This window comes from Eriocheir sinensis, unplaced genomic scaffold, assembly GCF_024679095.1.
Source record: "Eriocheir sinensis breed Jianghai 21 unplaced genomic scaffold, ASM2467909v1 Scaffold156, whole genome shotgun sequence".
Classification (NCBI taxonomy): Eukaryota; Metazoa; Arthropoda; class Malacostraca; order Decapoda; family Varunidae; genus Eriocheir; species Eriocheir sinensis.
In genome coordinates this window covers 221,956-244,496 of record NW_026110917.1, presented here as the reverse complement: position 1 = coordinate 244,496, position 22,541 = coordinate 221,956, and the positions used below count along the sequence as shown (strand labels likewise).

At 42.3% G+C, this 22,541-nt stretch overlaps 2 protein-coding genes across 2 annotated transcripts; one reads left to right on the top strand and one right to left on the bottom strand.

Moving 5' to 3' along the window:
- The first annotated feature begins 7,114 nt into the window (after positions 1 to 7,114).
- On the top strand, positions 7,115 to 12,327 carry LOC126990333 (uncharacterized). The gene is made up of 4 exons (XM_050848904.1): positions 7,115 to 7,335; positions 8,989 to 9,203; positions 9,870 to 10,022; positions 12,245 to 12,327. The coding sequence occupies exons 1-4, from the start codon at positions 7,115 to 7,117 to the stop codon at positions 12,325 to 12,327; spliced, it is 672 nt and encodes a 223-aa protein (XP_050704861.1).
- A 335-nt stretch (positions 12,328 to 12,662) lies between these two features.
- LOC126990332 (putative nuclease HARBI1) lies at positions 12,663 to 15,726 on the bottom strand. The gene is made up of 2 exons (XM_050848903.1): positions 15,708 to 15,726; positions 12,663 to 13,617 (listed from the first exon to the last, which is right to left on the bottom strand). Exons 1-2 carry the CDS (start codon positions 15,724 to 15,726, stop codon positions 12,785 to 12,787), a joined length of 852 nt encoding a protein of 283 aa, XP_050704860.1. The 3' UTR covers positions 12,663 to 12,784.
- Between the last annotated feature and the right edge of the window lie 6,815 nt (positions 15,727 to 22,541).

Genomic DNA, 22,541 nt, shown 5'->3' with positions numbered 1-22,541 from the left:
GAAGGAGAATAAGAACAAGATGAGATGGAAGGAGAGTAATAGTTAAGAGAAACAATTAGAGGAAAAGCTGTAACGAAAAAGAGGAAAAGATATAAAAGAAAAGAGGAAAAAAGAAGAGAACTAAAAGAAAAAAAGTAAGAACTGAAAACACGAAATGAAATAAACGTTACTTTTGAGCTCCAAACCCGACGCTAAACTGTTGGTTTACTGGTATCCGGCGAGGCGATGCAGTGCAGGCATTGTTTTTTTTTTTTTTTTCCTCGAACCGAGTCGTCCACCATTGGAACAACTTTCCCTTCACAAGTAATTAAAGCGAAAACGATTAAATTCCTAAAAAATCGCATCGACCATTACTTTATTGCGACAGGAGTGAACTGAATGTTCCTTGATCTGTTCCGTGGGCCGGCACAGCAGCAGCCTCGTCACTACCAACAAACTCTCTCTTGCCCGCTCTGCAACGCTTTTATCTTTCCACCGGCCAGTCCGCGAAGCCTGGCAGCGCAGGGCCTTATCCACAGAGCTACTGGAGCAGTCCTTTTTTTTTTTTTCTTTTTACAACAAAGGAGACAGCTCAAGGGCACATAAAAAAGAAAAGAAAACAATAATAAAAAAAGCCCGCTACTCGCTGCTCCCCAAAAAGAATCAAAAGAGGTGGCCGAAAGAAAGGTCAAGTTTCGGGAGGAGAGGTGTCCTGATACCCTCCTTTTGAAGGAGTTCAAGTCGGAGGTGTGTGTGTGTGTGTGTGTGTGTGTGTGTGTGTGTGTGTGTGTGTGTGTGTGTGTGTGTGTGTGTGTGTGTGTGTGTGTGTGTGTGCGTGTGTGTGTGTGTGTGTGTGTGTGTGTGTGTGTGTGTGTGTGTGTGTGTGTGTGTGTAATAGCAAGCTATCTGGGAACAGGCTATCAGACAGACAGACAGACAGACAGACAGACAAAGCTAAACAGACAAACATGCAAACAAAAACAAAGAAACAAGCAAACTGACAGAGAGAGAGAGAGAGAGAGAGAGAGAGAGAGAGAGAGAGAGAGAGAGAGAGAGAGAGAGAGAGAGAGAGAGAGATTTGGGCATTTCAGTCTCTTTAAAAACACACCTGTACACGGGCCGTTAATTAACCCTCCTCACCTGCGCTCCGCCTGACCGCCGGACTCGGGAACAAAACAATGCGGAATTAAATCGCCCGACAGACTCAGGAGCAGCGAGGGGAATGGGGCGAGGGAAAGGTAAAAAAAAAAACTAAAGACGCGCAGCACAAAGACAGCATTAGAAGCTACGAGGGAAAGGTAAAAAAAAAAACTAAAGGCGCGCAGCACAAAGACAGCATTAGAAGCTACGAGGGGAAGGGAAAGAGGAGCGCCGATGGAAGGGAAACTAACCTGCTGTGGTGCATTTAGGTGGTGGTGATTTAGGACAGGAAGATAAATAGAAACAGTGGTGATGGTGGTAGTAGTTGTGGTGGTGGTAGTAGTACTTAGTTATAGTAGTAATGGTAGTAATAGTAGTTGTAGTTGTGGTGGTAGTAATAGTAGTAGCAATATTAGCTGTGGTAAAAGTAGTAGTAGTAGTAGTAGTCAACCCTCCTTCTCTTCTTCTCCTTCCTCCTTTCTTCCTTCTCCTTCCCATAACTCAACCTTCCCTTCCCTTCCTCCTTTCTTCCTTCCCCTTCCCCTAACTCAACCTTCCCTTCTCTTATCTTCCCTTCCCTTCCGCCTTTCTTCCTTCCCCTTCCCCGAAGTCAACCTTCCCTTCTCTTCTCTTCCCTTCCCTTCCTCCTTTCTTCCTTCCCCTTCCCCTAACTCAACCTTCCCTCCCCTTCTTTTCTCTTCCCTTCCCTTCTTCCTTTCTTCCTTCTTCTTCCCCTAACTCAACCTTCCTTCCCTTCTCTTCCTTCTCTTCTCTCCTCCTATCTCCTTCCCCATCCCCTAACTCAACCTTCCTTCCCTTCCCTTCCCTTCCCCTTCCTTCCTTCCTCCTTTCTTCCTTCCCCTTCCCCTATCTTAACCTTCCCTTCCCTTATCTTCCCTTCCTCCTTTCTTCCTTACCCTTCCCCTAACTCAACTTTCCCTTCCCCTAAGTCAACCTTCCTTCCTTCCTTCCCTTCCTTCCTTCCTTCCTCCTTTCTTCCTTCCCTTCCTCTAACTCAACCTTCCTTCCTCCTTCCTTTCTTTCTGGTAGAATTTAACATCAAAGAGCGCTGCTTCTGGTGCCAAATGTTTGGGGGAAAATTTTCAAGTGTTTGCCCCATCTGGCAAAAATCCTGGATACGCCAACTGTGCCAATGTGAGAAACGAATAAACGATATGCTGCCTAATACTATATTATGTATGAGATTGTAACAGTTATGTCTATGTAACCAGTCACAGTCTTAGTCAGGAAAGCAGGGCATGTCAGTATTGAGTGGCTAGTTACACTAAGGTCTTTCCAGTTTCACTTTGCGCTAAAGTAACATGTGAGACATGTCATGTTACTTAATATGAGCCGGACAGTCCCATTACGTGCCGGCAATAACTGTCCCAATCCGTTTATAAACATTACGGGTGAAAAGTGGGACTCGCCAATTCAATGTAGGACAATACATTGTACTTAAGACACTGATAACCTGGTGAATCTCGAAAAGTAGCATCGATAGGCCTTTGTACTGTTCAAAGTTGAGTTCAGCATGCAGCACTACCTTAACCTGTGAATTTGCGCTTGAAGCGTTGGGTTTTACTTGGTAAAGCCCAAATGTTACTTAGGGGAGGTGACACTCGAAACCGGAAAAGTCAGGTAAAAGTACCTTCAAACACGTTTTATTTTGAATAGCTCCCATGATATGCTTCGTTAGTGCATTACCCGCATCATATCTGAAAATCAGTTTAAAATACCGAATAATAATGGTTTTATCGCTTCCTACCGTTTTTTTCTGCAAGTGGTAAAATATGTCAGGTGAGGTCATTGTGACTTAAGTACGTCTTTTCTGGTAGCTCTAGTTTTTTTCGTAATTTTGACGATTCGGTAATCATCAAACGCGCAGTGCTTGCGACATCATAATTAATCGAGTTCCGTTGTTCTAGGTTGCATAGTTTTTGCACAATTGGGAAATATAAGTTCGGACCGTCTGAGTTTGCACCGTCTTTTGTTATTTTGTTACTTATACGTCGGATTAAAGTGCTAGCCACACCTAACCTATTATCGATAGACCCTCAAACTATAGCGCAATCGCCTTCCCAGTGGCTGCAGTAGTTATTGAGATATAGGAGGTGGTCCCAGACTTGCCGATACGAAATTTGGACTTAAGTCAACTGGCAAGGCCGCGACGCAGTCTTCAGCGTTCAGGTCTGCCAGGGTGTCTGTACGTGAGAATGAAAACTCAAAGGAAAATAAACCCAACCCTCAACACTACTCTGTACACTTGATAACCCACAGTACTTCACAAGTGTCCTCAGCCTAACATGAAAAAAAAAATCCCTTTTCTATAAAAGGAGTGAAGAAACTTTTTATAACATTTGGAGAATAATTTGCACCAAGACAACTTATTTTAACTTTATTGATATAGGAAAATATCTTTGACAGGTGGAGAATGATACACTGTGCTAGATGATCAGATTTTTCATCATCTGGCACAAATTTATTTGATCCCTTATTACAAAATAACATTTGAGTCAAATGCATTAGGCAGTTTATAAAGTTAAATTTATTGGATGAATAAAATGAGGTAAAAAAGCCATTACCTAATATGAAAAGTAATCCATATAACTCCTCAAGCTTCAGCCTATCAAGCAAACAATTTTGAAACACACACAGAGGCACCAGCGGGTCCACTGAAGGCCCAGTAAAACATTGAGGCACCAGCGGGTCCACTGAAGGCCCAGTAAAACATTGAGGCACCAGCGGGTCCACTGAAGGCCCAGTAAAACATTGAGGCACCAGCGGGTCCACTGAAGGCCCAGTAAAACATTGAGGCACCAGCGGGTCCACTGAAGGCCCAGTAAAACATTGAGGCACCAGCGGGTCCACTGAAGGCCCAGTAAAACATTGAGGCACCAGCGGGTCCACTGAAGGCCCAGTAAAACATTGAGGCACCAGCGGGTCCACTGAAGGCCCAGTAAAACATTGAGGCACCAGCGGGTCCACTGAAGGCCCAGTAAAACATTGAGGCACCAGCGGGTCCACTGAAGGCCCAGTAAAACATTGAGGCACCAGCGGGTCCACTGAAGGCCCAGTAAAACATTGAGGCACCAGCGGGTCCACTGAAGGCCCAGTAAAACATTGAGGCACCAGCGGGTCCACTGAAGGCCCAGTAAAACATTGAGGCACCAGCGGGTCCACTGAAGGCCCAGTAAAACATTGAGGCACCAGCGGGTCCACTGAAGGCCCAGTAAAACACTGAGGCACCAGCGGGTCCACTGAAGGCCCAGTAAAACATTGAGGCACCAGCGGGTCCACTGAAGGCCCAGTAAAACATTGAGGCACCAGCGGGTCCACTGAAGGCCCAGTAAAACATTGAGGCACCAGCGAGCCCACTGAAGGCCCAGTAAAACACTGAGGCACCAGCGGGTCCACTGAAGGCCCAGTAAAACATTGAGGGTGGTATTGTTAAACGCGAAGGCTAGCGTCCTTTCCTGTCGCTCGACCATGTAGGTAGGCAAAGTTACTTCGTCCCTCGACCGTATTGAGAGACCAGCCCGCCAGTAGGGGTGGGCAGGTACCGGTACCAGTACCGGTACTAACGGTACCAGCTAAACGGTACGGTACCGGTACCAGATTGCTCGGTACCGGTACCAGTTGCTCGGATTTATTTATTGGATTCATTGATAATTCTTCATGTCCGATTTTTTTTTTAGGTTGCTAATAAATATTGTTATTGTTATTAGACTTTGATCGAGTACATCCATAATAACTATACAAGCTATTTTTTTATCGAAAAAATAAATATTCACTTCATTCAGAGAGAGAGAGAGAGAGATCACCACTTAGTGGATATCTCGGTGATATGGGTAGTGGGTACTCGATCATAGTCTAATAACAATAACAATATATATTAGCGTTTTCTAAAGACTCGTGGGACTCACTAACTTTTAACCCAAGACTTCGTTTTCTTTTTACTTGCCACTGTTAAATTCGTATGACTCGTTAACTAGAGAGGAGAGAGAGAGAGAGAGAGAGAGTGAGAGAGAGTGTGAGAGAGAGAGAGAGAGAGAGAGAGAGAGAGAGAGAGAGAGAGAGAGAGAGAGAGAGAGAGAGAGAGAGAGAGAGAGAGAGAGAGAGAGAGAGAGATCATATTTATCCAATAAAGCATTAATGAAAAAGTTTGAATCCCTTTGGCGAGAGTTTCTGGCTATAAAGAATTGCATGATGAATTATATAAGATGATTAAATATTGGAGGTGTAGCAGGCGAGAGAGAGAGAGAGATCTCGAGAGAGAGAGAGAGAGAGAGAGAGAGATAGTCTAATAACAATAACAATATTTATTAGCAACCTAAAAAAAAAGAATCGGACATGAAAAATTATCCAGTAACTCCAATAAATAAAATAATGGAAACGGGAGCTGTGATGGAAACGGAAAGCAGGACAAAATGGTGGGAACTTGGGGAGACGGTCAGCGGGGCAGTGACTCAGCGTCTATACACAGGGCTCATACCACATGGAGGCGGGCGAGCACCGAGCGTCACTAAGATCCTAACGGCAATGCGCAGTGCCGAGTGATCATTAAGCTTCCCGGAACCCAAGTGATCAGGATGCTCCGCGGTACCCGTACCGATATCAGTTATCGATACCAGTACCGGCGAGTGATCTTTAAGCTTCACTTAACCCAAGTGAACATGATGCTTCGCGGGACAAGTACCGATAGCAGTTATCGAGATCAGGACTGGTACCTGGTATCGATAACTGCTATCGGTACTGGTACCGCGAAGCATCATGATCGATGGTACCAGTACCGATAGCAGTTATCGATACCCTGGTATCGATAACTGCTATCGGTACTGGTACCGCGAAGCATCATGATCACTTGGGTTCCGGGAAGCTTAATGATCACTCGGTGCTCGCCCGCCTCCATGTGGTATGGGCCCTGTGTGTAGACGCTGAGTCACTGCCCCGCTGACCGTCTCCCCAAGTTCCCACCATTTTGTCCTGCTTTCCGTTTCCATCACAGCTCCCGTTTCCATTATTTGATTTATTTATTGGAGTTACTGGATAATTCTTCATGTCCGATTCTTTTTCTTTTTTAGGTTGCTAATAAATAGTTTTATTGTTATTAGACTATGATCGAGTACATCCATAATAACTATACATGCTATTTTTTTTTCGAAAAAATAAATATTCACTTCATTCAGAGAGAGAGAGAGAGAGAGAGAGAGAGAGAGAGAGAGAGAGAGAGAGAGAGAGAGAGAGAGAGAGAGAGAGAGAGAGAGAGAGAGAGAGAGATTTACATAGATTTACATAGAAAATTAGACCACACAGACCCCATGGTACAGACTAGGTGATCTGTCCTTAAACCTAAGTGATTTTACATTAATCAGAAGGCTCCTAAACGTTGCATTTCTACTCTAGTTGATATTAAGTTGAAGGAAGAGAGAGGGTTTTCTTTACAGGAAATTTGTTTGGGAATTTCATCAGAAGTCATTAAGAAAAAAAAACTCCTTTGGGTACCGGTACCGGTACCGGTACTAACGGTACTTGAGTTTTCGGTACCGGTACTACCGGTACTCAAATTAACGGTACTTGCCCATCCCTACCCGCCAGCAGCCCCCGCTGCATCTGGCTGCATCTGGGTGTTGGTACGCCTGATCGGCATCAACTGGCCATGCACCGGCCCGATTTCCCGTTTTTTTCAAAAATCATGTTTCATATCGGGACTACATTAAGAGAAAAAGATAAATTTAGTGATAAACAAAACAGAAAAGCTAGATATAGCCGTAATTAATGGAAGAAGACGAGGTGCACTGCATAAACTTTATTTCAGCAGTCATACATAGAAGAAATTATAAGGAAGTACTCTTTTAAAAATAATAGCATTTAAGATACAAATTCAAATTAAACAATTATGAAAAAAAGAAAAATGAAAAAGATAATGCAGAGTGCCGATATGAATGCATATTCCGCCATCACAACAACGCGCACGCACGGAAGCTGATCGACAATGGACCGCGCTGCACCACTTTCGTCAAGGCAGAGGAGAGTCCTGGTGCAGCTAGTGGAGGGAAGGCCTGTCCTTCAAGATAGGTCAACCAGCACTGCGGTCCAGCACAAGAAGAACTTGGCGTGGGATGAGATCGCCAAAAACTTCAACGCCATGCACCCTGATCTGGAGCCGCGATCAGTTCAACAATTGAAAAGAAGTTTCAACCGCATCAAATTGAAGTAAGTAAATGAGGTGCATTGATTTTACCCTGTATACAGTTAACCTTTTGACCAGTATCGCTTTGTATCGCTTCTTGGGTCCTCCTCTCCTCGATCCTTTCAGTGCGCAACGCGTCATGAGGTGAGTTCTATTTTCACCTCCACACCTCTGTAACTATGCATTGTAGCAAATATTCGGCATATCATTGGAAAGATAAAGGCAAATACTATACAACTTGCTTAATTATATTGCCAGTTTCATGTGATGACCGAATAAACAATTATATTTTGCCATCGTATCTAAAAAAATAAAAAAAACGCTATTATAATACGTCTAGGTAGTATAGTTTGGTATATATTATTCTCGCTATAACTTGGTGGTTGTGACAGCCAACTAGACGAAGCACAATTCACCCCGTTCTGGTGACAGGCAACATGTTTCACGTATGATTATGTGGATGCATAATGTAAGAGGTGGTGGTGGAGGCAAGGACATTCCATCAGAATAAAGTTACTATGGGGTTGTGGAATAGTGTTGGAACATGTATTGTGAGCGGGAGACTCAAAACACCACTAGCACGTCGCTGCCACATTTTAGCAATAAAATAATTAATGCTCTTACTGTGAATTACCATATAGTTTTTGCATCACGAGGTCACAGGGAAAATGCTTCCTCCTCAGCATGCGGTTGCGTAGCAACTGGGGGTCACATGTCACTCCCTCCCCCCTGAGAACATACTGCCCCCCATCGACCATGCCTTTATACCCACCATTAATATGATCTTAGAATGTGCCCTTTTAGCATTCTATGTGGCATCATAATACCGCGGAGCTTCACTTGTCTAGTGCCCTCCCATACTCAGATGTGCCCCCCTTTGATAAATACCTATCCACTCCAAAGCTTGGGCGATAATTAAAATGATCAACTTTTCACCTTTTGAGACACAGCTTACACCAATAATGTGTTTTCCAGATCTGAAATAATAATAATGCATTAAAAATAGGCTAGAGTTATTTTTCATTGTTATTACATGTTATTTGTAAGGCATAAAGAAAGAATTACTGGTAGAATAGCAATAAGCATAGAGCAGGTGTAGCTCTTACATATGATAATATTATACCATTGCTGATCAAATAGTAACCCATTAATTCTTGCTTTGTTAGTTAAGAGCTATATTCAAACTAAAATAATCCCATGTTATCAACCTAATTGAATAGCAATGTATCTTTAATGCAAACACTATTAATATTAATAGGCACTAGAATATTAAATCTGCAACAGTAATATCAATTTTGGTACAACAAGTTGTTTCCAATGCTCTTTACTATATTTGGTCAAAGGGTAAAAAAAGGTAAAGGTTAAGTTGGGAGCATACGCTATAGCTGCGGGTGGTGGCAGTACTCATCTCCATCCCATTGATCCTTTGAGCCAGATACAGTACCAGCGTAACATCTGGGTTACCACAGTTTACTTTCCCTGGTGGCCACAGGTACCATATATTGACCCGGGTGAAAGGAAGGATGAACGGCTGGGTGGCTGCATGCCGACTGCCCAGGCCCGCAGATTCATTGTTAGGGGCTCAACCACTGCATTGCAGAGGTGTATTGTTAAAGGGTTTACAATTCAGTATGCCTTTGATATATAATTGTTATTAAAATCATGTTTCATTGCAGTGTGAAAAAGGAAGAGAGAGCCTACAAGCTGAAGGTGAAGAGGACTGGTGGTGCCCCTCCTCCATCACCTCCCAAGTTTACAGAAGAACATGAGACTGTTGCCTCCATGATCTCTGGAGAACTCAACATGGGCGAGGATGTCTTTGACACTCTTGCCATTCAAGATGGGCATCCAGTGGATGAGGCAGGCACTCCCATCATGGATGTTACTTTCAGTAAGTTAATCATTGCTTGAAAGTATATCACATTATATTATCCAGCTTTCTGCATTCTTGTTCTGGTGCTGCATATAAATACTATCATTGTTATTCTCATCATCAATTTTCACTTTTTGATACACTGGTTTAGGTTAAAAGATGTGCAAAAAAAAAAAAATATATATATATAGAGAGAGAGAGAGAGAGAGAGAGAGAGAGAGAGAGAGAGAGAGAATATAGATAAAAATAAATTTATATATATATATATATATATATATATATATATATATATATATATATATATATATATATATATATATATATATATATAGAGAGAGAGAGAGAGAGAGAGAGAGAGAGAGAGAGAGAGAGAGAGAGAGAGAGAGAGAGAGAGAGAGATACAGATATAGATAGATAGATAGATAGATAGATAGATATAGATATAGATAGATAAGTTACTCATTTCTGGGAACAAGCTCTGAGGGGGCCCAGTCTAGGATTAAATTTAAATAACTATAAATGCAATAGATATCAAATTCCCTCTGGTGCCTTTATTGATGGGGTAGTGTTTTTTCAAGTATTATAAGAAAAGAAGCTAACATTGTTATTGAAGGAAGAAATTTCCCGAGTCACATCATCTTTCGTGTATAAGTATGACTGATAATGCATTGTATTATTTCACAGCTGTGAGTGGAAAACTGCCACCGACAGAGGTCCCCTCTGCTACTTCTGCCGCTGAATATGCTGAAGCACCTGCACCTCCAAGTGCTTCTACATCTTTCCAGCCAGAAGCTTCATCCTCGGCATCCACTGCACCATCACTAACTACATTTACATGTAATGTGGCCTCCTCTTCTGCAGCCCCACGGCAGAGGAGGAAATTTGATGCAGAGTACCAGGCCTGTCGGAAGCAGCAGGATGAGTATCACCAACTCCTTCTTCAACAGACCAGAGAGGAGCACAACCAACAGATGAAACTGTACCAGTTTCACAGGGAGGTGTTGCATCGGCAGCTGGATGTCTTCACGGAGACTTGCCATCATATCCGTGAGGCAGCAGACACCTGCAAAGCCAAAATTTTTGACAGTTTGGGGAATGCCGGAGAGTAACATCCATGATGGGATTGCCTGCCTCATCAACTGCATGCCCATCTTGTATTGTAAGAGTGTCAAGGACACACTCGCCCATACTGAGTTCTCCAGAAATCATGGAGGCAACGGCCTCGTGTTCTTGGGAGGTGATTGAGGAGGGCCACCGCCAGTCTTCTTCACCGTTAGCATGTAGGCTCCCCCCAACATCACTACCTATGAATTTATCTAAACATTTTATTAATGTGTTCATCTTATTGACTCTCATAACATGAAGGCCAGGCCTGTTCCACTCATTCTCTTGTTGGTAAAGTATTTTTTGCCTATGACCCTGTTGAATCTGAATTTATCAAATTTAAACCCATTATTACATGTCCTACCCAGCTCTCTTGCCATCAGAACCTTATAAATATCCCCCTTATTAAAGCCCTTCATCCATTTATAAACTTCGATCAAGTCTCCTTGCACCCTTTGCCTCTCTAGAAAATGCAAGTTTAATTAACTGTTCGAGTCTCCTCATATGTCAAGTTTTTTAACCCGTAAATCATCTTTGTCATCCTCCACTGTACCAATTCTAACATTTTGATACCCATTCTACAATTATGAAGGTGACCAGAAAAAAAACACATTATCATGATAAGATCTAACTAATGCTAAATATAGCTTGATGACATCAGCACTTGTTGCTTACTCTCCTTGAAATGAATCCCAATACCCTATTTGCACAATATCTAGGATGAATGCATTGTGCTCTTAGATGGAGATCAGAGGTCATCAAGATCCCTGAATTCGTCTCACACCTTGATCTTCTTAGGGGAGTGTCATTTAACCATAATTATGAGGGGTTGTTCCCATATACACTCAGAGTACTGCACTTCCAGATGTATAAATAAAAACCAACACTGCCACCATCTTCAGTGGTCTTTCTTTACACCACTGAAGATGGTGGCAGTGTCCACCGAAACTGTTTAGTTAAAAATATAACTATCGTCTGCCAGTGTGGGTTTTTATTTATACATCAAGAATATTACGTCAGAGTGATTAGCCCATTCTTTGCACTTCCAGACATTGAACTCCATCTGCCACTTCCCTGCCCATTCACGCAATCTGTCTAGTTCATCCTGGAGAATACTAGCGACCCGATCCGACTCAATTACTCTGCCAATCTCTGTATCATCAGCATTTTAGCATATATTGCCAACATTAACTTGTGTTAGTAGTAGTAGTTGTAGTAGGAAATACATTATATTCAATGATGTTTGATAAATATTTTTGTTCATTTATTTATATCATGATTATGTACGTATAGGCTTCAGACAGGAAATTAACAAATTAAAGAGACTGTAAATTTTGATCGGAAAATATATATGCAAAATCTTACAAGCTATTTTCATTTTCTGAACAGACATAACTTATTATTAGAGAAACTACAATAAAGATCTCAAAATGTACACCACTGTGACCAACCACCACACCAAGAAAAGACGGCGCCACTATAAAACACTTGCCTGCATCATGACGGGCTAGGGCCGACTACCATCCAGGTCTCTCAATAAAGCCTAAAAGCACTATAGGCTGGGAAAAAAAAAGATCAAACCTGGGCTATCTGTGTATAAATCAACCCAACTGAGCTACTGAGGTCACCATGCCAAGGGCCACTTATGCAGCACTATACCTGACACCCTGGCCCCTACTGTGGATATGAAGGAAAAGTGACCTCGCTCACACTCATGGTAGCTGGAAACGCTTTTAATCGCTTTTAGTCAACCCATAATGCCACCTGTAGTATATATTTACATTAGAAAAACTGCAATAATAGTGAAAAATTTTGTCATGTAGATTACTGAATTTTCAATGTGTTATTGCAGTTCCTCTAATAAATATAGCACCGCATGTGCTACTGTGGGTTAAATAAAAGCATTTCCAGCCACCATGAGTGTGGGCGAAGTCACCTTTCCTGCATATCCACAGTGGGGGCGAGGATGTCAGATACAGTGCCAGAGAAGTGGCCTCTGGGATCATCTTTTTCTGGGGTGTTTTATGGGGCTGGTTAGGCTGTGGGACCACTGCCTCCTGAGCCCCATCAGTGGGAAATGTTAGCGGATGTTGTTATTCTGTCGATGTGTCACCAGGGGAGGGGTTAGATCCTGTTGAGTTGCCAGGACTTCTGTAGGAAGGTCTGCATAGACTTGAGGGCTTGGAAGGCAGTGTTGGGGCTGAGGGTCGCTGCCCAGCAGGCCTTATACGTAAAGTTGGCCTGTGGATGTTGAGTCTGGTTAGGGATGCTTAATTTGAGGTTGGTGTGGAGGGAGTGGAATCTTGGGCAGTGGAGCGGGAAATGTTCTGGTGTGTTAGGCTGTGTGAGGCACCATGGGCAGTGTAGGTCTTGGACTAGACGGAGAACTTTTAAATCATCGATGGCTCGGTTGGCTTGCTGCCCTGACTCCTATCCAGAAGCCTGGGTTCCATTGCCAGCACTCAATGGTGTACATTTTGACATCCACAGAAGATCTAAAAGAATCTCTCAACAATGGAAGCTCTGCGAGCATTTCCAGTGCCTACATCATCCTCTGCAAGTATGTCTATGTTGATGGGCCCAAGTTCTTCTTCTGGCATGTCAATGGGGAGTTTGTTGAGGATTGCAATATTGTGCAGGATGGCACATGCAGTCACAATTTTTTTTGATGTTGAGAGTGCTGTTCTCATTGGCTTTGAGAGAATAGCAAATCTTTTCTTCCAAATCCCGAACGTTCTCTCGATCAGGTTCCTTGTTTTGATGTGAGAGGCATTGTAATGCCTCTCCTTAACAGTACGAGGAATTCGAATGGGAGTTAAAAGGTAGCTTTTACAGGCATAGCCCGAATCCCCCAACAAGTATCCTCTGTACTGCCCTCCCTCCAGAGTAGCACACAAAACAGACTCACTGAAGATGCGGGCACCATGTGCACTACCTTGCCAGTTCACGACCAGATTTGTGAAGAGCATGGATGAGTTGCAGACCCCCATTATATTCAATGAAAAAAAGCCTTTCCTGCAGCGGTAAAGTTCTGCATCTTCTCCACCTGGACTGATGATTGGGATGTGTACACCATCTACACATCCAATAACTCCGGGCATGGCAGCTACCTCGGCAAATTGTCGCATGACATCCTGTTCTTCAGCAGGACTGGGGAACTTTATGTAGTCCCTTGCTAGCTGGCAGATTGCACTGGTCACAGTCTTGACACAGGTAGATACACTGGGCAGCGACATGTCACAGCAATCCCCCATGTCAAGCTGGAAGCTCCCAGTGGCATAGTAGCGGAGGGTTACCAGCAGCTGGAGACGTGGTGGGATTGGAAGCCCTGTAAGAAAGAAATATTTATCAGAATATATATATATATATATATATATATATATATATATATATATATATATATATATATATATATATATATATATATATATATATATATATATATATATATATATATATATATATATATATATACACACACACCATAGAACGGGGCTATTGCGACCACCTGGGGCAACTGAGACCAGCTTAGGAAATTTCTTTTAAAAATTAAAAAAAATATATATATAATAATAGGTAGGACTGTTTTGTTAACTTCTGTTTTGTAGACATTCAAGTACATAAGATCTGAAAATGTAAACCACATCTTTTCACTCATTCCACAAGTACCCCTCATTCCTATTCATTTGTATATGTATATTCGAGGAATGTGACCCAGTAACGCTAAGGTGTGCTGTACACAAGCCGTGTCCCTCAGCCAAGTCCAATTTCTGTGATCTGTAGCCAGGCATCCTATGTAAGTATACAGCCAATGTGGAGGTGATCAATGTTAATGTTTACTTTGTATTGATCTTTATATAACATGGGGTAGTTGAGACCACCATAATTGGGTACAAGAGACCACAGCTACATAAATGGTACACACTTCTGTTTTGTTTCGGGATGGTGTGTACCTACAAGAGAAAAGAAGGTTCTCCCAGGGCCCAGTATACTCCTGACATCCGGAAACAGGCTGATAATAATAATAATAATAATAATAATAATAATAATAATGATAATATTAATAATAATAATAATAATAATAATAATAATAATAATAATAATAATAATAATAATAATAATAATAATAATAATAATAATAATAATAATAATAATAATAATAATAATAATAATAATAATAATAATTATAACAATAATAATAAATAATAGTAATAATAATAATAATAATAATAATAATAAATTAATTAATAATAATGAAAATAATAACAATAATTATAACAATAAATAATAATAATAATAATAATAATAATAATAATAATAATAATAATAATAATAATAATAATAATAATAAATTAATTAATAATAATGAAAATAATAATAATTATAAAAAAAATATAATAATAATAATAAACTAATTAATAATAATGAAAATAATAATAATTATAATTATAATAACAAATAATAATAATAATAATAATAATAATAATAGTAATAATAATAATAGTAATAATAATAATAATAATAATAATAATAATAATAATAATAATAATAATAATAATAACAACAACAATAGCAATAATAATAATTCCTGATGACTGCACCTCCATGGTGATGTGGTTATCGTGCCAAGCTACAAATCCACAGATCTAGGTTCAAATCCCAGTCGGTGTGCACCTCACCCAACTGTTCATTCTCCCTCTTGTGCCTGTCAAATTAATGGGTACCTGTGGAAACCTGTGGTAACCCAGATGTTACACCTGCCCTCTCTTTTGGGGTAATGGGTTCATATCCACCACAGGCTATAGTGCTAATGTGACAGAGGTCAGCACTCAGGCCATGTGCAACTATAGTATGTGCCCCTACCTTCACCTTACTTTCACTGAGAATGTGGATGACTGCCTTATCCTACTTTTCAACCAATCAATAACCAAGCCCATAATTTTTGCAGATTTTTGCAGGGGTCTAGAAGGCATCATAGTTTCATGAGGTGGGGGGGGGGAAGAGGTTAACGATCGAAGCAAGGATGTGCAGGTGAGGGAATATTTTGTAAATAGGCACTTTTAGGGGCATTTTAAGGCTGATTGAAAAACATTGGAGGGGCTGTAGCCCCCTAGCCCCCCCCCCACAGAAATTATGGCTGACAACAGAAACTCATGTTAGAAAAGTGTGTCAAAAGATATGTTGAACTGAATTGTTTGCTTTGACCTAAACTCTATCGCTAGGAAATATGAAATAAACATTTATTCCTTAAGAATGATAATTTGACAAAAAAATCATAGACATATATGTAGACATATTTTTACATAGCTGAGAATAACTAGGGTATGGATCTGTGACTTTGGCACCTCGTATAATTTGAAATTTATCAGGGCTGTCCCTGTTTATGGTTGTGGTTTGTTGGCAGATCTAAAGGGGGACCCAGGGGCCGCCCCCCCATGGTCCTGAGCGAATACTGGAAACTAGCTCAGAAGTGCGCTGCGGCTATAACAACAAAACTCGCAGGACATTCCAAATTGTGTGGTAGGCAATTTCATTGGACTTTTCAACAATCGGGCCCCCGGCAAACTTTTTTCCTGAATCGGCTCCTGTTGCAGTTAAGCATCAGTACATTAATCTTGCTAGCCACAGCTTGATCAGGTCTGATTAAAGTACCTGTAAAGAATGGCATTTTTATATTTTCAGACCTATGATATTTTAAGCTTACCTCTTTTCCTGGTAGAATCTGGCAATAGGTGCTGGATTTTTTATAAGAGATCCAGGGTGACTTGCTTGGAGAGCCGAAAGCGTTGAGTGAACTCCTCTTCCGAGTACATTTCAAAGGGATCCCTACGGCTCCTGAACAAACGGGTTCTCCTCCTGATGGCCAGGTCTTCCCATTGTCCCACGTGAGCCACTCTACGTAGCAGGTGTCTGTAGGCTGCCATTGCTGCTTTTTCTTTAATAAAAATTATATTTAATCTTTTGTGTCATCACCCTCATCAAGGATTATTTTCATTTGAATTGGAACTTAAGCATCAAGGTCTGTCTGAATATAAGCTTGAGCTTAGATGGTGTGAAATATTAATATTGGCCATGCTGGGGTGGGCAGGCTCAGTAATGAAGGCTGCTTCCTTGACCTATTTCATAGCATTCACAATTCATACTTATTGAGGTTTACTGGCGTCAGGCTCACTGTAGTATTACCAAAGTTAAGGTAAAGTTGGGGGCACACGCTATAGTTGCGCTGCGCGTGGGTTCTCCGTTGCATGAACACGTGAGCCTGTGGTAGGAGGGAGCCCAACACCCCGGGACACAGGGCCAGTGTGACATCCGGGTTACCACAGGTTACCTTCCCCAGGTTTCCCCAGGTACCCATTTATCAACCAGCCCGAGAGGGAGGATGAACAGCTGGGTGAGCAGCACGCTGACTCCTCGGGTCATGATTCGGACACGGGGCCGCGTAGTAGTAGTCAGCCACGCTGACCACTAGACCACGGAGACCTCTTAGTATTACCAAGCACGAATAATAAGATCATACATCCTGTCAAGCTCCCTCACCCGGGTGTAATAATACATTTTGTTGGGGCTACGGCATGGCGATGAAAGGCGAGCCTCCTGTCAGCCTTCCAGCAAGATGTAAACACGCCTTATCCCGCCTAACGTATCCTGCCACTTTAAAAACACTAAACAATCATTCACAGCCGGGAAAATACGCTTGGTCTTACCTGTATATGGATGATGAATTGTAGTAATGGCGGCAGCCTTCCTCTCCCGCGTGACGCCAGGCCGGAGGGGGGAGCTTGTTGTCGTCACGACGCTTTATTCTTGTAAAACGCGGAACGGGTACTGTTGTCAGAGAAACACTAGTGTTCTGCCTAATAGGATATTTTTTTCCCGAAAATTTATTTTATAATTTATTGTATTTTTTACATTCAGTCTAAATTCTGATAACAATTTAAATCACGATTTCAACGAAGACACGGGGGTACCCGTGTCCTCGACACTCGACCATGTTCCAGTATTTTGGCGGGCATTTCAAGTACTCTCAGTAACGACTTGACTTCATGGGAAGTAACTTGTCCTCGACCTTCCGTCTAGCAATACCACCCTTAGACTCCACTCTGTCCAAGAGAGCTGTGTGAGTGGAGCCCCCACACACGTGAGATGCATTTTCCATACGAGTGCGAACAAGGCCCCTGTATATGGATAGCAACTGTGCGGGGGAGAAGAACTGGCGGAGATGATACAGAACGCCCAACCTCGAAGAAGCTGATTTAGTGAGAGAGGAGATGTGAAGTTTCCAGTTAAGATTTTGATTTGGATAGACCGAGGATGTTTAGTGTTGAAGAAGGCGACAGCTGAGTGTTGTCGAAGAATAGGGGATAGGTGTTTGGATGATTGTGTCGAGTTGATAAGTGGAGAAATTGAGTTTTTGAGGCATTGAAGGACACAAGGTTCCTTTTACCCCAATCGGAAATGATAGCAAGGTCTGAGGTTAAGCGTTCTGCAGCCTCCAGTCAGGAGTCATGTACTTCCTCTTGAGAGGGTCTTCCGTTGAAAGAAGTTGAATAATGCAGAGTGGAGTCATCAGCGTATGAGTGAATAAGACAGTTTGTTATGGAAAGAAGATCATTGATGAATAACAGGAAGAGAGTGGGTGATAGAATAGAGCCCTGTGGAACACCACTGTTGATAGGTCAGGGGAAGAACAGGGACCGTCTACCACCGCAGAGATAGAACGGCCGGAAAGGGAATTGGAGATAAAGGAACAGAGAGAGGGATAGAATCCGAAAGAGGGCAGTTTAGAAAGCAAAGACTGGTGCCAGACTCTATCGAAGGCTTTCGATATGTCTAACGCAACTGAGAAAGTTTCACTGAAACGGCTAAGAGAGGATGACCAAGAGTCAGTTAAAGGATCAAGAAGATGGACAGTAGAACACCCCTCGTGGAACTCATACGAGGGATCAGATAGAAGGTCAGAAGTGGAAAGGTGCTTTTAAATCTTCCGGTTAAGGATTGATTCAAAAGTTTGAGAGACTGGAACGGTCAACTATCACATATTTTGAAACTCTAGAGATATTTAACTTGCCAAATATCACTATGCGCATTACTCCCCTCAGATGGTACCGATCAACCCTAATGGGCTACCGACTAATAGGACGGTAGTTTGAGGGATTGGAACGGTCACCCTTCTTAGGCACAGGCTGTATGAAGGCGTACTTCCAACAGGAAGGAAATTTAGATGTTGACATGCAGAGGCGAAAGAATTTGACCAGGCAGGGTGTCAGTACGGAGGCACAGCTTTGAAGGACAGGCGGCACTCCATCAGGTCCATAAGCCTTCTGAGAGTTGAGGCCAGAGAGGGCATAGAAAACATCGTTATTAAGAATCTTAATAACAGGCATAAAGAAGTCAGAGAGAGGATGAGTTAGAGGAATATGCCCAGAATCGTCCAGAGTGTAGTTGTTACAGAAAGTTTGAGCGAAGAGTTCAGCCTTAGAGACAGATGAGACGGGGGTGCTGCTATCATGGTTAAGGAGAGGAGGGAAAGAAGAAGAAGTGAAGTTGGAGTAGAGTAAGCAAGGTTTTGACATTTCTTATGAATGAAAGAGCTTTTGGTAAGTCGAAGAATAAATTTGGCACGATTCCGGGCGGAAATGTAGAGATCATGGTTAGCGGGAGTTCGAAGGCTCTGGTACCTTTTGTGAGCTGCCTCTCTATCATTGACAGCACGATAACAAGCGTGATTAAACCAAGACTTTTTAGCATGAGCAGTAGAGAAAGAACGTGGAGTGTATGCCTCCATTCCAGAGACAATCACCTCTGTGATTCGCTGGGCACACACAGAGGGGTCTCTCTCCTGGAACCAGTAATCATTCCACGGGAAATCGGAAAAGTACATCCTCAGGTCGTCCCACCGAGCTGAGCCAAAATGCCAGAAGCATCGCCTCATCGGCGGGTCCAGAGGATGTACAGGGGCGATAGGACAGGATACAGAAATAAGGTTGTGATCAAAGGAGCCCAATGGATAGAACAGTTTGACAGAGTAAGTAGAAAGGTTAGAGGTAAGAAAGTGTTTTAGTATGTTGGGCCTGTCTCAAAAATGGTCGGGAATACGTGTAGGGTGCTGAACCAACTGTTCTAGATAGTTGAGGAAAGCAAAGTTGTAGGTTTGTTCGCCAGGCTGGTCAGTGAAAGAAGATGGAAGTCAAAGCTGGTGGTGAACATTGAAATATCCTAGGATGGAGATTTCAGCGAAGGGAGAGTGGGTCAAAATGTGCTCCACTTTAGAGTTAAAATAGTCAAAGAATTTTACATAGTTTGTAGAGTTAGGGGAGAGATTAACAGCACAGATGTATTTAGTAATAGAATGACAGTGAAGTCTTCGACAGATGGTGGAAAATTCAGAAGAGTCAATGTCGTGGGCACGATAGCAAGTGATGTCGTTGCGCACGTAGAGGCAACATCCAGCTTTGGATTGAAATTTAGGATAGAGGTAGTAGGAGGGAACATAGTAGAAATTGCTTAAGTAGCCTCAGAAACCTGTATTTCGGTGAGGAAGAGAAGGTGAGGTTTCGAGGAGGAGAGATGGTGCTCCACAAAATGAAAATTAGAACGAAGACCGCGAATGTTGCAGAAATTGCGAAAAAAGAGGTTCGATGAATTATCATGACACCTCTCAAGTTGGCAGCCAGAAGGGGAGTGCTCCTTGGGGGAATTTGTGCCCCCCCCCATGCGGGGACTCAGAGGCAATGCTATGGTGTGCCATTTAGAATTTTAAATTTTGAGAAAAGGTGCGTATGTTGTGTGAATACAGTGTGGTGTGGAAAGAGCGAGGATCTGTCTTTAGAGAGCATGTTGAACTACTCTCTGGTGTTGATGAGACAATAGGGAAACGGTGAGTTAGGACATGAGAAGGGTCTTTGAAGGGCTTCAGCACCCTCCTCGCTGCCCATATATACGTACCTCACCGGGAGTGGCTTACACCCGTTTCAGTAGGTGTCTTCCTACCTACTCCACCCACAGTTTGTAAAGTGTAAGAGGATGACAACTTGATAAATGCCACTTTTACTTGACAGTCTTTGCCTCCCTTCAAACATAATTATATAAAGTGGGGGAGTGTTGAGAGTAAAGAAGAAAAGGAGAAATAGAGGGGAAAAGCATGGAGGGTGAAATATATTAGGAAAGAGAAGACTAAGAGGGAACAAGAAAAAAATATATATAAAGGCAAGGGCAAATAAGAGAGAGCACAGGACGAAAGGAGGATGGAGGGGGGAAGGAAATTGACTCTGAATACAGGGAAACGAGGAAGGGTTAGGAAGGACAAGGGAAGGAGGAAGGGGCTATTGTGGCGTCAGATAGAGGAGAGGAAGGATGAATGGGGCGATGGGAGGACATGGAAATCAGGCGACTGGGATTTGTGGTGATGGGGAGATGGGAGGGAGGGGAGGGGGGGTTAAAAAAGGAATGGGAAGAGGTTGGGAAGTAGGGCAATGATGGGAGGTGATGAAAGGAGATAAGAGGAAGGGAGAGAGAAAAAAGAGATCATGGAGGAGAGTAAGAGAGAGAGGGTGAGAGTTGTGGTAAGGGGAAGGGGCAGGAAAGAGGGAACAGGGGAATAGGGAGGTGTGTGGTAGGGGAAGGATTTTGTAAGGGAAGAGGGGGAGAGGGAAGGTGTAAGAACGGAAGGTGTGGTGGGGGATGGGAAGGGAGGAGGAGGCAGGCGATGAGGGCAGAGGGGGTGAGGGGGGTTCAGCTCCCTCCAAACAGTGAAATACGGTTATGGCATTACAAGCGTGACAGTAGGAGCGGTGATACCGGTGTACGACTGTGTGTGTGTGTGTGTGTGTGTGTGTGTGTGTGTGTGTTATTCGCTTCACCCTGTTTGCCACACACAAACCTTCCCTGCACATCAACACATTCATTGGCGCTTGAGAAAGAAGGAATTTCTGGGTTATTTTTTTCGTTGTTATTTCATATTGATTTTTAATGTTATTTATAGATCGCTTAAATTATCATTCTTATCATTGTTGTCATTGTTCGTATTTTTCGTTGTTATTTCATATTAGTTATTTATTGAAGTCTTTGAGCGTTGTTCCTATTCATGTTTTTTTTCAGTTTTTTCATACAACTGTTATTTATTGATATCTTAATATATTATTTTTTTTGTTCTTGTACAGCTTTTCTTTGTCACGTTTCCCATACAGCCTCCCTCACAAATAAATAAAAAAAGGTTCCCACGCCTTCAGAAAAGCTTCCACGGCTTCAGAAAAGTTTCCACGCCTTCAAAAAAATGCCCACACCTTCAGAAAAGTTCTTACGCATTTAGAAAAAAATTCCACGGTAATCGCCAGGTTCGCACAAGTGCTGCGCTTTTTCGGGCAGTTTGTGGACACTTCTTACACGGCGAATATGAAAACGAAAGTGACAAAAATTGTATATGATGTCAATAGACAAGTCTCTGTAGAGTAACAATTAGTGGATAATAGTGGAAGTGAATCGTGGTGTTAATAACGGTGAAGACGAGGACACGTCTGATGATGAGGTTAATAATGCGTGGTGGTGATGTGTAGGCAGTGGATTGGGAGGTAATATAGTGATAGTAAATTTAATGGTGATATCTACTACAGCGATAGAGTTAAATACGATAAGAGAAACGGACACGTTGGATATGAAAAATAAACACAGAGAGAGAGAGAGAGAGAGAGAGAGAGAGAGAGAGAGAGAGAGAGAGAGAGAGAGAGAGAGAGAGAGAGAGAGAGAGAGAGAGAGAGAGAGAGAGAGAGAGAGAGAGAGAGAGAGAGAGAGAGAGAGAGAGAGAGAGAGAAATTTACATAGATTTACATAGAAAATCAGACCACACAGACCCCATGGTCCAGACTTGGTGGTCTGTCCTTAACACTAAGTGATTTTACATTAATCAGAAGACTCCAAAACGTTGCATTTCTACTCTAGTTGATATTAAGTTGAAGGAAGTGACGGTCGAGCTTATTTTTGAAGGAGTCAATCGTGTTACACTGGACCACTGACGGTGGAAGCTTATTCCATTCTCGCACTACAACGTTGGTGAAGAAAAATTTGGTGCAGTCTGAATTTACTTGTCTACATCTGAGTTTTACGCCATTGTTCCTCGTTCGCAAAGTGTCATCGATCATAAACAATGTTGATCTGTCTACATTCGTGAAACCATTAAGTATTTTAAAACATTCGATCAGTTTTCCTCGGAGGCGACGTTTCTCAAGAGAGAACATGTTAAGGGTAGAAAGCCTTTCT

Excerpts from the sequence above, each read along its gene's own strand:
- LOC126990333 (XM_050848904.1), top strand. The coding sequence starts at position 7,115 with ATGGACCGCGCTGCACCACTTTCGTCAAGGCAGAGGAGAGTCCTGGTG. Across the intron at positions 7,336-8,988 it reads TTCAACCGCATCAAATTGAA|TGTGAAAAAGGAAGAGAGAG; the intron begins GTAAGTAAATGA and ends GTTTCATTGCAG. Across the intron at positions 10,023-12,244 it reads ATCACTAACTACATTTACAT|TGGGGGCGAGGATGTCAGAT; the intron begins GTAATGTGGCCT and ends GCATATCCACAG.